This window comes from Micromys minutus, assembly GCF_963924665.1.
Source record: "Micromys minutus genome assembly, chromosome: 11".
NCBI lineage: Eukaryota > Metazoa > Chordata > Mammalia > Rodentia > Muridae > Micromys > Micromys minutus.
This window is the reverse complement of record NC_137980.1, coordinates 11,442,469-11,455,925: the sequence shown is the minus strand read 5'-3', so window position 1 is coordinate 11,455,925 and position 13,457 is coordinate 11,442,469. Positions and strand designations below refer to the sequence as shown.

The 13,457-nt window shown below is 38.2% G+C and overlaps 1 protein-coding gene across 2 annotated transcripts in view; it reads right to left on the bottom strand.

Annotated features, from left to right (window-relative positions):
- EDIL3 (EGF like repeats and discoidin domains 3) overlaps positions 1–13,457 on the bottom strand; it is a gene marked incomplete at both ends in the record, with an annotated part of 432,246 nt that overhangs the window by 178,791 nt on the left and 239,998 nt on the right. For both annotated transcript variants that reach the window (XM_080924947.1, XM_080924948.1), the window contains one exon: positions 12,900–13,013. In XM_080924947.1, coding sequence (XP_080781073.1) covers positions 12,900–13,013 — 114 coding nt within the window. The remainder of the gene's footprint in view (positions 1–12,899; positions 13,014–13,457) is intronic.

The window sequence follows — 13,457 nt, the reverse complement described above, 5'->3', positions numbered from 1 at the left end:
GCATATATAGCAGTGCATTTCTCCCCCACGAGAGGAGGAAGACAGTGGAGAGATTGCGGGAGGTCCCACGTGGAGAGAGAGTGGACAGAGAGATCGCACGTGGGAGACTGCGCGTGAGAGGTCGCCTAGACAGTAGACCCCGGTAGGGAGTCCCTGGCTCAGAGAGAAGTTTCCTGCTCAAGAGGTCCCCTGCTCAGAGTGCTGTACAATAAAGGTTGTCCAAAGAAGAATCTGTTTGTTTGTTGCACGCCTGTTCCTATCAGCGGGAAGCGTGGGCACGTGAGAGTGACCCACTGCACCTTTATTAGGAGAAACCACTTAAAGTGCAGATATTGTCAAGTCTAGAAATTTCAACAAATGGAACTCGTCATTTGTATAGAAAAGAAATAAAATAATAATGTGTGAACAAAGCTTTCTGACTATTTGTCATAGAGCTGATAACAGAGAAAGAGATACAAGGCACAAAGTTAATTGATACCCCAGTTTTCTTCACAGTTTTGGATTAGTCATAACTTGAAAATGATTCTCTTTTTGTCAGGTAAATTGGGTGATCCTGTTGGCTATAAACCGGAGATGCCAGACAATGGTCACAGCATCAATATTTCAAATATTTTTGTATCAAAGATCACATATTACATTTTTACATTTTTCTTGGCATGAGGCATAATTATATTTATAGATCCTTCACAAAACTTGAATATTTAAATAGCCAATCACTATTACTTTATACCTGTGTCCATGTAAATTAACTTTGTTAAACAAAGTCTAAGCAGTTGGCAGAAACATAGATTTGGAAAATATATAGTTCATTAAGTATATAGAGGTGCAAGAGAAACTAACATTTGAACACAAATTTCTGACTCATAGAATACTCAATGGGGAATCTGGAATCAATGATTTTAGTGAAAATCATCTAAAAATAGAACCAAAAATGAAGTTAGTAATGCTTGCAAGATGGTGCTTATAATCCGTTAAGCCAGAACCTACATCCATAAAATGTCATTAAGGTTACTGTTCCAACATGTGCTTGGTATGACCCCAATGCACATGCCAAACTCAACAGTGAAATGCTCCTGAGTCCTCAACCACACGTAAAGAGCCTCAGATGACTAAGGAGAGCAAGGAGCCAGAGAGGTAGTCATCTACAGAGACAAGCAAACTGATTGCTTTTCTAATGCCAAATTGCCATCCCTGAAAACAAATACTATTATATGGACAGGCCATGCTTTCTGTAACAGTTTTCTTGGATATCGAAACATTCCACCCTGTTCCTTAAGCAGGAAGCTCAACAACCAAAACAGCTTCAGGAAATATTAGATTCATGAAGCCTCACCCTACCGCAAGCAGCAAGAAATGCTGCAAAGATGATTCAAACAGAGTGAGCCTCAACGGAAATTCATGAGAATAGATCAGTTGCTTAGAAGAAACAGCAAAACAATGGAACAGAATGGAAGAGATTCAGACAGACTGAGTTACTTGGAAAGGACATTTCTAACTTGCTGACTGTAGGCTGTGCTGTATGCTACAGTTTCTCAGATTTTGTGAACCGTCACCTGTGATAGGGTTAGCCAGGGTGATGTGGCTGTTTGCCAGTCATTTCTGCCCCTGTAAGTAAATCCTCCTCCCATATTTCTGTAAGGAACTCTAGTGAAACTCATTGATTCATGCTGTTAGAATTTGGTGGCAAATGTACTACTTTCTGTCATGGCATACCTATCTGAGGAAAGCAGACTTGTTATGTCTCACTGCCAAAAGGTTCTCACACACAATAGCAGGTTATATTTAGGAATAATATATATATATATATATATATATATATATATATATATGTATATATATATATATATATATATATATATATATTATACACAAATATACACACACAATCAGAGAGAGCTCAAAGTAAATTATATCATTACATACACATACACACATACATATATATAAAAAGAAATATTTTTATATTTCTTTGCATGTATATATACATAGAGAGAGAAATTAGTAAGTAAAAATGTTCATGCATTTGTAAGAGAATGGGGGACAACATGGGATGATTTGGAAGAAAGGGAAAGAAATAATTGTTTTATAATTTTAAAAATAAAGAAAAGAATGACTATGAATTACGCTAGAATATAGGGATACTACTGGAAAAGGAAATGGTATTATTAAGTTACTATTTGGTAAATAAATTGAAGTGATATTTATAGAAAATAGTGATTTAATGAAATTTTGGTCTGCTTGAATTTAATAGAGGGAATGTCAAGTTTCAGGATTTCTCTGAGTTCAGAGCTATGTTTTCCATTCTGGGTGTTTGGTGGTTAGATAATAGTGCCATGTATTTATAGGCTTCCTTGTATGAGTTTTGTTCTTTCCATTTTTCTTGTCAGAATAGTTTATTTTCTGCCCTGCTCCAGTTTTTCTTGAAGTTTAGAACTGCACTTACTGACTTTGTGCTGGCTGGCTTGATTCCTTTTATAGAACCATACGCCTCAAGTTCAATTTACTTTACGTCTGGTATTTTATGTGCCCGTTCCTTTAGAGTTCTAAAAAGGAAGTGTGTTATTGACCAGATAAAGCTATTCAGGTGACTATTATGAAATTTATTTTTAGGACCTTAGCTGCTTTAATGGCTCCTTGGAGTTTAAGATATGCTCAAAGTAGCATGTCCCTGAACATGGGAGGTTCGGTGTGGATTTTATTTCTTACTAATACCTGTTCAGTCTTCTATCCTGAGTTCTCCTCTACCTCAGACTGCAGTTACATAAGGGTCATTAATGGCTTGATCTTGAATGAAAAAATTACTTTTTTAGGCTCTTCTGTGACCATTATTTTCCTTTTTTTAGTTAATCCTTTCATTTTTCTGATTATTATTTCATTTTGGTTTTGAGTTTTTAAAACACGATGTTATTTGCTCAGAGTGGCTTGAACCCAAGATGTATGCAACCAAGGGAAACTATAACTATTGAGCCTCCTGTTTCTACCTTCTAACTACTAAAATGAGATCTACAGATGACGTTTCTACACACACACACACACACACACACACACACACACACACACCACTCAATGAGCACACATTGAAAGACCCATAGCTTCAGTTGCACATGTAGCAGAGGATATCATTGTCTGGCATCAATGGGAGAAGAGGCCTTTGGTACAGTGAGGGTTGCTTTCCCATTGTGGGTGAATGCCAGGGCACTGAGGTGGAGAGGGTGGTTGGAAGAAGGAACACATTCATAGAAGTAAGTAGAGGGGGAGGGGAGATTGGATGGGGGGAGGGGATAACATTTGAAATGTAAATACAGAGAATATACAAGAAAATAAAAAAGAAAAGATAAAACCACCTTTATACTTAATCATTAGCAATCTCATTTACTTAACACTAGTCACTTCCTTTCTTGGTAATGATTTATAATCTCAATCTTCCAATATTTTTATTAACAGCTAAATTTTAATGAAAATGATTATAGAAGTATTTTAATAGTTACTTAGCTATTAATATATAATCATTAATATACTATTTTATTTATTATTAATTTAATATATGACTTTCAAGTATCTTAACAGAAATGTATAATTTGTAACTTTACTATTTTAAACCTTAAAGTAAGTAAACAAATTAAAACAAATTTATACCTCCAATAGATAGGCATGGCACTCAGTTGAGAGACTGGGCCAGGCACCTTTCTCAAAAATCTTAACCCAGAATCATTCCTGTCTAAAGGAAATGCAGGGACAAAAAAATGGAGCAGAGACTGAAAGATAGGCCATCTAGAGACTGCCTCACCTAAGGATCCCTGTGATCTGCATATACAAAATCCAGACTCTATTGCTGATGCTAAGAAGCACCTGTTCACAACAGCCCAGTATGGCTGTCTTCTGAGAGGTCTTGCCAGCACATGACAAAAACAGCAAACATCAGACTGAGCCAGGGGAAGGACTGAAGGAGCTGAAAAGGAATGCAACCTCATAGGAAGAACACCACCAATCAACTGAACCGCACAGGGACTAAACCGCAACCAAAGAGTATGCATGGAGGAACCCATGAATCCAGCTACACATGTGACAGAGGATGGCCTTATCTGGCATAACTGGGAGAGAAGGGTCTTAGTCGTGTGGCGACTTGAAGCCCATCTTAGGGGGATGCTAGAGGGGTGAGGCACAATTGGGTGAGTGATTGGAGGAGCACCCTCACAGAGGCAAGGTGGAGGTAGCATGGGATGAGGGGGAAGTCATTTTAAATGTAAACAAACAAAATGACTAATAAAAGGAAATAGAAAAATACATATTTATAACAGCAGCTTCTTTCTTTTAAAAAATAGATATTTTATTTACTTACATTTCAAATGTTATTGCCCTTCCCAGTTTCCTCTCGCAAAACCCCTATCTCATCCTCCTTATCCACCTTATGAGGGTGTTCCCCCACCCACCCACCCACTCCCACCTCACCACCCTGACATTCCCCTACACTGGGGCACCTAGCCTTCACAGGACCAAGGGCCTTCCCTCCCATAGATGCCAGATAAGACCCCTTCAGCTCCTTCAGTCCTTCCCCTAACTCCTCCATTAGGGTTCCACTACTCAGTCTGAAGTTTGACTTTGAGAAGCTACATTTTTATTGGTCAGGATCTGGCAAAGTCTTTCTTGAGACAGCATACCATCCAGTTCTTTATGGTTATATAATAGGTCTAACCCATGGCAAATGTAGTTAGGTCTTATTTTTACTTCATTTAATTTTTCTTGCATATGATTGATTTCCACACAGTTAATATATCCCCAAAGTGTATTATGAATGATGTGTAGTGATCGTTTATAGGGCTATGGTATAGAACAAAGACTTGGATCAGTTTATGTGTGAAGAAAAGAGACATCCTTCCCAGTTGAAAGGGTGTTCCTAATACGATAATAGGGTGCTCTGCTCTCCATATCTGAGTTTTATTACCTAAGGATCTCTAAGCAGCTACCAACATCTCAATAACTAGCAGCCCTGCTTCCTTCATCTGTCCCAATGACATGGGAAAATTCGACACCGAGGTAGAAAGAAGTCCTATTGTGTCTGTGGATCTCTCTGCAGATACAGAAAGCAAATGCCCTGTTTTCAGAAGTGCACACTTGGCCTTCACAATTCGCACTACACACTGCTGAACACTTTCCCCTCAAAGCACACTGAGCCACTGAGGACCTTGGGTAGAAATCCTGCATGTTGCCTCTGTAATGGCCAAATTTGGCTCCAGGTTGCTGGCAAAATTTATTGCAGCCATTTGAAACCTTTGAGAACACAAGAAATAATGGTATCATTTGGGCTATTGTAGTTGTTGTGGAAAACATTGGGGAGGATGTATTTCCTTTCTCAGAACCACTTCTGATGGTTGACATAACATAGAAAATCATTTTGGGCTTGGTTGTAATTCCTCATTATGAATTAACTCTTCCAAGTTCACTTTAGTCATCAGGACCAAAGTTTGTCCTATGTGTCCAAGAATATGCTGTCACTATGAAGAGAGCATAATGTACAATGCCAATGTTTGGTGGCTAAATTTTTGCAAAAAATCATATTTTAATCAGATCCCAGGCTTCTAGACCTGGAATTACTTCTTCTAAAATATTATTTTTGTGTAATAGTTTTACCTTTGATACTATATATGCTTTAAAATGTTTAATATTTTCACATGCTGAGAGCCCAAACAATAAGTGAAATAATTCATATTTTAATCTGGAAAAACTACAGTGTAAAAAATATGGTTGAGTCACCCAAGCTATACATTTTATGAGCACTAAATTCAGTTAAGTTGTTCATAAATTCCTCACCTCTTTGTACCTCATATACCTTTCTTTGAATTGGGTAACATGAGAGTATAATTTAGCTTAGCGTGTAAATAAAAGGCTAACTTATAATTTTAAGACATATTCAATCATAAAGCAATATTGTCACCTAGGTATCCATCCCATCTGCAGACAGCAAACAAAGACTGATGCCAAGAAGTGCTTGTTGACAGGGGCCTGGTAAAGCTGTCCCCTGAAGCCTCTGTCAGAACCTGACCAATACAGATGTAGATGCTTGCACTCAACTACCAGACTGAGCACTGGGACCCCGGGAGGAATTAGAGGAAGACTGAAAGAGATGAAAAGGGTTGCAAGCCCATAGGAAGAACAGTAATATCAACCAACTGGACCCCCACAAAGCTCCAGGGACTAAGCCACCAACCAAAGAGTACACATGGTTTCAGGGACCCACGGTTTCAGCTGCATATGTTTTAGTATTGCCTTATCTGGCATCAATGGGGGGAGCCCCTTGGTCCTGTGGAGGCTTGATGCCCCAGTGTAGAAGAATGCTAAGGTGGTTAGGCAGGAGTGAGTGGGTGGGTGGGTGAGCACCCTCATAGAAGCAGGGGCAGGGGGCAGGGGATAGAAACTTGTAGAGAGAAAACTGGCAAGGGGGATATCATTTGAAATGAAACAAACTATCCAGTAAGAATTAAAATTTAAAGTTACTGTATAGTGTCTCCTTCTTTGCAAGCGGACAGTAAGCTAGGAAAAAATGAAAATGTGATTCCATTTTTTAAAGGGATCTGATGAGTCCTGGAGTGTCTAGGTAAGCAAGTGTCTGATACTTGTTTCTCTTTTACTTCCTTATCATTTTAAGGAGCAGCAGGTAACTTTTAAAGTCTGATTGTCTGCAAAAGTCTATGGGGGTAACATAGAAACTCAAACCCAGAGGCATCTGATTGAAGGTGAAACTCATGTGTCAGCAAGGCAAATCCAGCCGAGAGTTGCCCTCCGGTTATGTCTGTGTGTGTTTATTGCAGAGACCTCACCTTGCAGGGATGCTTAATCCTTTCTGGCCTCGAGGATGATTGATACCCTCTCAGAGTGCCCTGCTTGTCAAGTTTTACTTCTCTCTTTACCTCTGAACCATTTCAAATATGTAAAAATTAACAAGTAATACATAAGTATATTCATGATATAAAATCGTATGTATTTTGGATTTAACTTATGTAACGATTAATGATAAAAAAAATTGTGTGTACTCCATAACATGTTTTTTCCCCTTATGTTCACAAATATAGCCTGACATTAATAGTCTTTCTGCTATGTTACTGGAGTTCTGGGTTAACCCTTATATACATATTTCAAGCAAATCCTAAATTAAATTAGGTGATGTTTACAAAGACAAAAATAAACATTTAACAATCTTGCAAATTTTTGTAACATAACAGGAATAAAACTGGTACTAATTATCAATGATTATTACTTTGTTTCTCCTTAATGTTTTCATAGTTATAATATATTTACATTTCAAACATTTAAATTTTATATTTTAAGTTCCTAAGAGTCACAAAAATTAGTTTATAAGATAATTTTTAATGAGTAAATATTAATAGCCATAATTTTCATGACTCCAGATAAAATTTCTTGATTACATATTACCAGAGCACATTGTGTGTGTGTGTGTGTGTGTGTGTGTTAAATTGTCATATTATATATACATTATACTCTATTAGTGCCATAAAATTACAGATTCTGAAAGCAAAGGGCATATATTGGCTCTTCCCCTTAAATGACACATTTTATAGATGTGGCATTTACCAGAAAACATGGCTTATGGGAGTCTTGCAGGAGTTCTGATGGTTCTGAGTCTGCCTCTGTACACAGGACTGACTTAGATATATTCGCTGTACAGCTCTCTTAGATGACCCTGTCACAGCCACCCAGTCATTAAGTTCACCTCTATTCAACTTTGTAAATTCCCACTTCTTTAGAATATGGAACCTCTACTCTTCAGGGAATTAGAGCTCAACCCTTTAGAGGGACCTGATCATATATGGTCCTTATTCTGCACATTAGTATGAGAGAAACTGGTAACCCAGCCAGGGTGAACCCACTTTGGCCTCTAGTGGGATTTCTTATGCCTGTTAATACCAGTATAGGACAAGCTCTTTTCAATGAAGTTGAAGTACAAAAAAATAGAGTTTCAATAAAACCCAAAACTCTCTCTCTGTCTCTCTGTCTGTCTCTGTCTCTCTCATTCTGTCTCTGTCTGTCTCTGTTTCTCTCATTCTGTCTCTCTTTGTCTCTCTCTGTCTCTCTCTGTCTCTGTCTGTCTGTCTCTGTTTCTCTCTTTCTGTCTCTCTCTGTCTCTGTCTGTCTGTCTCTGTCTCTGTCTCTGTCTCTCTGTCTCTGTCTGTCTGTCTCTGTCTCTGTCTCTGTCTCTGTCTTTCTCTCTCTCTCTCTCTCTCTCTCTCTCTCTCTCTCTCTCTTGGGTAGGGTAAAAGCTTCCTGTAACTATGCAGCACTGTGTCTCAGAGTAAGTACTCATTTGTCCGTGTCCAGCTCTACCATGTGATGCTGACACAGGAGACATCTCAGCTATGGCCACACATTGACTGCTATGGCTGGTTCTTTCAGTGCAGCTAACACCAGGCAATTCCATAATCACAGTGGCAATGTTACAGCATGGTTTCTGGTATAGCTTTTTATGAACTCCTTATTTCCAATATCCTCCCCCTTTAACTCTTTTTATTTAAAAAGTATTTCATAGCATCTCCTGGTTGTCAGTTTTATTATCAGATACTATATTATTTTTCACACCATCAATCTGTGCCATAAATGACAGTCAAGACTGATTCCATTCTAACTATTGTTGCTCCCTAGAAAGAAGGTAACTGGAGAACAAATTAATTTATAGACAGATGTTATAAAACCTCATATCTATATAGGAGAGCCAAGAATGGTTCAGTAAACATTTGTCTCCATTTTATTTAATAACATGCTTGAATGTGAAAAGGGGAACTTTTACACATTTTGTTCATACTGACACCAAATTTAGCACTATAGTACATGCCAGAAGTGCTTGTTGACAAGGACCTGACATAGCTGTCTCCTGAGAAGTTTTACCAGAGTCTAACAAATTCAGAGGTAGATGGTCACAGTCACCCATTGGACTGAGAACAAGAACCTCAGTGGAGAAGTTAGAGAAAGGACTGAAGAAGCTGAAGGGGTTTGCAACACGTAGGAAGAACAACAATTTCAACCAACCAGACCCCCAAGAGCTCCCATGGACGAAACCAAAGAGTACACACTTAGAGACCCATGGGTCCCGCTGCATTTGTAAGTAGAGGATGGCCTTGTTGGACATCAATAGAAGGAGAAACCCATGGTCCTTGGAAGACTAATGCCACAGTGTAGGAAAATGCCAGGGGATGGGAGACATGAGTGGGTGGGTGAGAAAGTACCCTCATAGAAGTAGGGGAGGAGAGGTATGGGATAGGGGATTTCCAGAGGGGAAAACATTTGAAACGATAGTAAATAAAATAAACAATAATAAACAAAAACAAACAAACCAAAAGCTAGATCACTGACATTTCAAATATTACTTTATTTCCCGTGTAATAGTTTATGTTTTGTTTTTAATACCCTCCCCACTCCAACTTATCTGAGTCTTAATTCTTTTTTATCATAGTGTTCAGGAATTAAACATCTTAAGCGCTCCCTGGATAACTGTTTTAATTTCCACAAATAGTGTCAGCGTTTGAGTGTCATTCCTGAAATTTAATCATGTTACATTTAAACACTCAAGAGGGAAATGTCTAAGGTTGTTATGAGAAGAAAAAAAAAAACTCAACAGATAAAAACAAGTCTAGTTATTTTTAGATTAGTTAACGAATATGCTATCTGTTTCCAGTGCACTATTCTGATTTCAGTATTGCATCCAGTTAATCATACATGATGAAAATGATCAGTTCTCATAAGGCTGGGTTTGCCATTTCAGTGCCTTATCCTTTTTCTCCTGGCTGTTTATGAAAATACCAGTTTGGGCTTCTGAGCATGTCATTGCAAATAACCAAGAGAATCTACACAGAGACCTGAATTGAAGAATTTTTGCTATATGTAATACATATTATGGAAACACCTAAAGTATATTCCTGTCAATCAAAGGTAATTTCAGTAGAAATCAAGAACACTAAACTTTAATCAAATGTTACACTCAATAAATGTAAACATACACATTAAAGCAAGCATGTTGTGCAGAAATCTAACTTGAAAGTATTTGTTTGCCTTAGCCTACTTATTAATTTAACTAATAAACAACTGCTAATAACACACTGGAAATGATTATTGGTTAGTTTAACACCTGACAGGCATTGCTGTGTCCAGTGAGGAATGCTGGGTTTTGGTGTGTGTATAGGGGGTGATGGTGAGAAGGAGCATCTTGTTAAGTAATCCTGACATACCTGGAATTTACTCTGTAGATGAGGTAACATTGTATTTTTCAGGAACTTTCTGCCTTTGTTTTTTTCATTAGATGTATTTACATTTGAAGTGTTACCCGCTTCCCCCACCTGCACCCATCTGCCCCTCTCTCTCCACTTGTCTTCAGAAAGGTGCACTCACTCCTAATCACAGTCTTCACCCCATTGCCTTGGCATTCCGCTACATTGGGAAAAAGGTGCCCTCCCTGGACCAAAGGCCTCTTCTCACATTGATGCCAGACACTGCTATCTTCAGCTACATATGCAACTGGAGCCATGGGTCTCTCCATGTGTGCTCAATGGTTGGTGCTTTAGCCCCTGGGAGTTGTGGAGGGTTTGGTTGGCTGATAATGTTCTTCCCATGAGTTTGTAACCCCTTGTAGCTCCTTCAGTCTTTTTTTAGCACCTTCATGGGGTTCCCCTGTTCAGTCTGATGGCTAGCTGCAAGCATGCTCTGCTGTATCTGATTGACTCTAACAGAGCCCTCGAGGAGGCATCTATATCTGGTTCCTGCCAGTAAGCACTTCTGCCTTTACTCTTTACATTTTAGATTAAAAGAATGATCCACCATGGCCAGCAAATAGCTCATCCTCAATATTTGAAATAATTATAACTTCACTCAAACTTTAAAAAAAGGTGGTTTATAAGACAACAACCTCATATTTGTGCATCAAATCATGAAAAATAAGATTAGCTATAAATTTATTTCTCATTAAGCAAAAGTACATTACAGCTACACTAAATGATTCATAATTTATGATAAAAATTCACATATTTAGTTTTATATTCATTAACTCTGTGCTTAAATATGTTGATTTTGTTACATTGAAATGAATAAATATTTTTACATTTTATATGTGCTATGTCACTAATGATTCAAATGCTTCATTTAATAGCATTGACAAATCAGCTTTAAAATAAAGCCTGACATAGGAAATTCTATAAAATGTGAGGGGGGGGGGGAAACAGAGAAAGTTTAAGATGTGAAATGGTCTCCTTTGTGGTTATTTCTGTTTCTGTTTGATTTTCTTTAATTCGACTTTGCAAAATCAGTCTGCCTAAGCAATAGGAAACATGAGTAGTTCTTCAATGCTGATTAAGAACTCCCAAGAAGGCAAGTGCTGTACCACTCAGCTGTGTCCACAGTCCTGCAAATGATTGTATCAAAGCTAGATTGTAGTAGAAGTTGCTCAATCAAGCATCAAAATATGCCTTCTAATTATTTGAAATAAATGCTAAGGAAATGTAAAATGACTGAAGCAAGCCTCTGTAGACACAGCTGAAAAGGAGACACAAGTTCACCTATATTTTTCTTTATTGAATAGTTCATTAATGTACATTTCAAATGTTACCTCCCTTTCCAGTTTCCCCCTCCAGAAACTCTCATTCCCCCTCCTCCCACTTCTGCCCTCCCACCGCCCTACACTAGCATTCTCCTACAGTAGGGTATCAAGCCTTCACAGGACCAAGGGCCTCTTTTGCCACTGATGTCCAACAAGACCATTCTCTGCTACACATGCAAGTGAACTCTTTAGTCCCTGGGAGCTCTGGGGGTCTACTTGGTTGATACTGTTGTCCTTCCTCTGGGGTTGCAAACCCCTTCGGCTCACAGCCAGCCATTGGACTGAGCACAGGGTCCCCAGTGGAGGGATTAGAGAAAGGACTGAAGTCCCTCCCTTATCTTTCTTATTCCAACTGTTTATAAAATTCCATTGCAGGCTAGAGTAAGGGAGCATGCGTGTACACTGTAGGTCCATTCACAGAACTCCTGTGTATAGAGAGGATGCTCAGTTTAAAGGAACTTAAATAACTGTGAAGCCAAAGAACTGGATCTTGCCACATTCACTGGGAAAACTGGGAAAAGCATATGAAATATCAGCCTGGGTTTCTATATCTGAATATCAATCTGCACCTTTGCTATGCATCTGCCCTTAGTTATTCTGTTACGCACGTGGCATAATATACATAAAATCAGTATTTATAAAACTTTCACAATGCTTGGGAATTAGAAAGGCTGTCATTAGTGTTAATATTGCTTAACTTAGGCCCTGGTCCATTGAGTATAGCCCTGTGATTCTTCTTTCCACCTGTAATAAAAAAGATCCTTGGCAGAACAACGAACAATGTCTTCCTCTTTAGTAGCATTTCAAGGAAATCGGTATCCTACCATTACACCTGTCACCTCTGAATGCTACTGCCATAGGTCCCAAGAAGACAGAGTTTGCTTGTCACACCCTTAGTTATGTAGGTGGCAGCAAAGGTGCATTTTGTTTTATCTTCACATGTTAACTGTGATTGAATCTATGTGGTCCCATTGGCCGTTCAATCCAAACTCTCTCCTCTTGTTAGCATAAGCCTAAGTAATATGCGTACTGACATGAAAAGTGACCAGGAAAATGTAAGCCTGGGTGTGAGCTGATGTCATTTTTTTCAGATTGTAAGTATTACTTCTTTATGTCTTTGCAATGAATAATAATTGCAAGGAATACACATGGAATTAAGAACAAATGTGCAGTGGGCCACTTTGATCAATCATGCATCCTCAAAGTGCATGATAGTAACATGGGTCCATACTCCATTATAAATAAATGCAGACTTTACAACTAACTGCAAGTGTGTGTACACACGTTTTGACATATTATCACTTACTATATTGACAGTTTCGTCCCATAAATTCTCCTGGGCATTCACAGGAGTAGTTAGCAACAAGGTCTGTACATATTCCACCATTTCTGCAAGGCTCAGCTTCACACTCATTTATATCTGAGGAAAAAAAGAAAGAAGAAAGATGATTGTTTGTTGGTACAAGTAAGCAAATGCTAGAAAATACAGGTATTTAAATAGAATGTCTGAAGAGTGCTATTCCTTGGAGTTTATGTTTACACATTTCAGTAACATAAATGCTCAAGTCAACATCTATTTAAAAAAACAAATTAGATTAATTTCAAATATAAGTTTATCAAAGACCATCAGACCCAAACCATTCTCCAATTCTGAAAATCAATATGTGCAGTTTGGGAAACTATTTGGTGCATTCTTAAAATGAAATCAAACAAATTAACCCCGATGGAGAGATGCATTGGCTTCTCATATAAGACCTCAAATCTATCCTGTAGCAATAACTGCCAATTAGTACTGTCTCATTTCATCTTAATTCATTAAAATTCCAACTGACAGAGAGGTTTTAGTTTCTAAATAGGTTGCCTT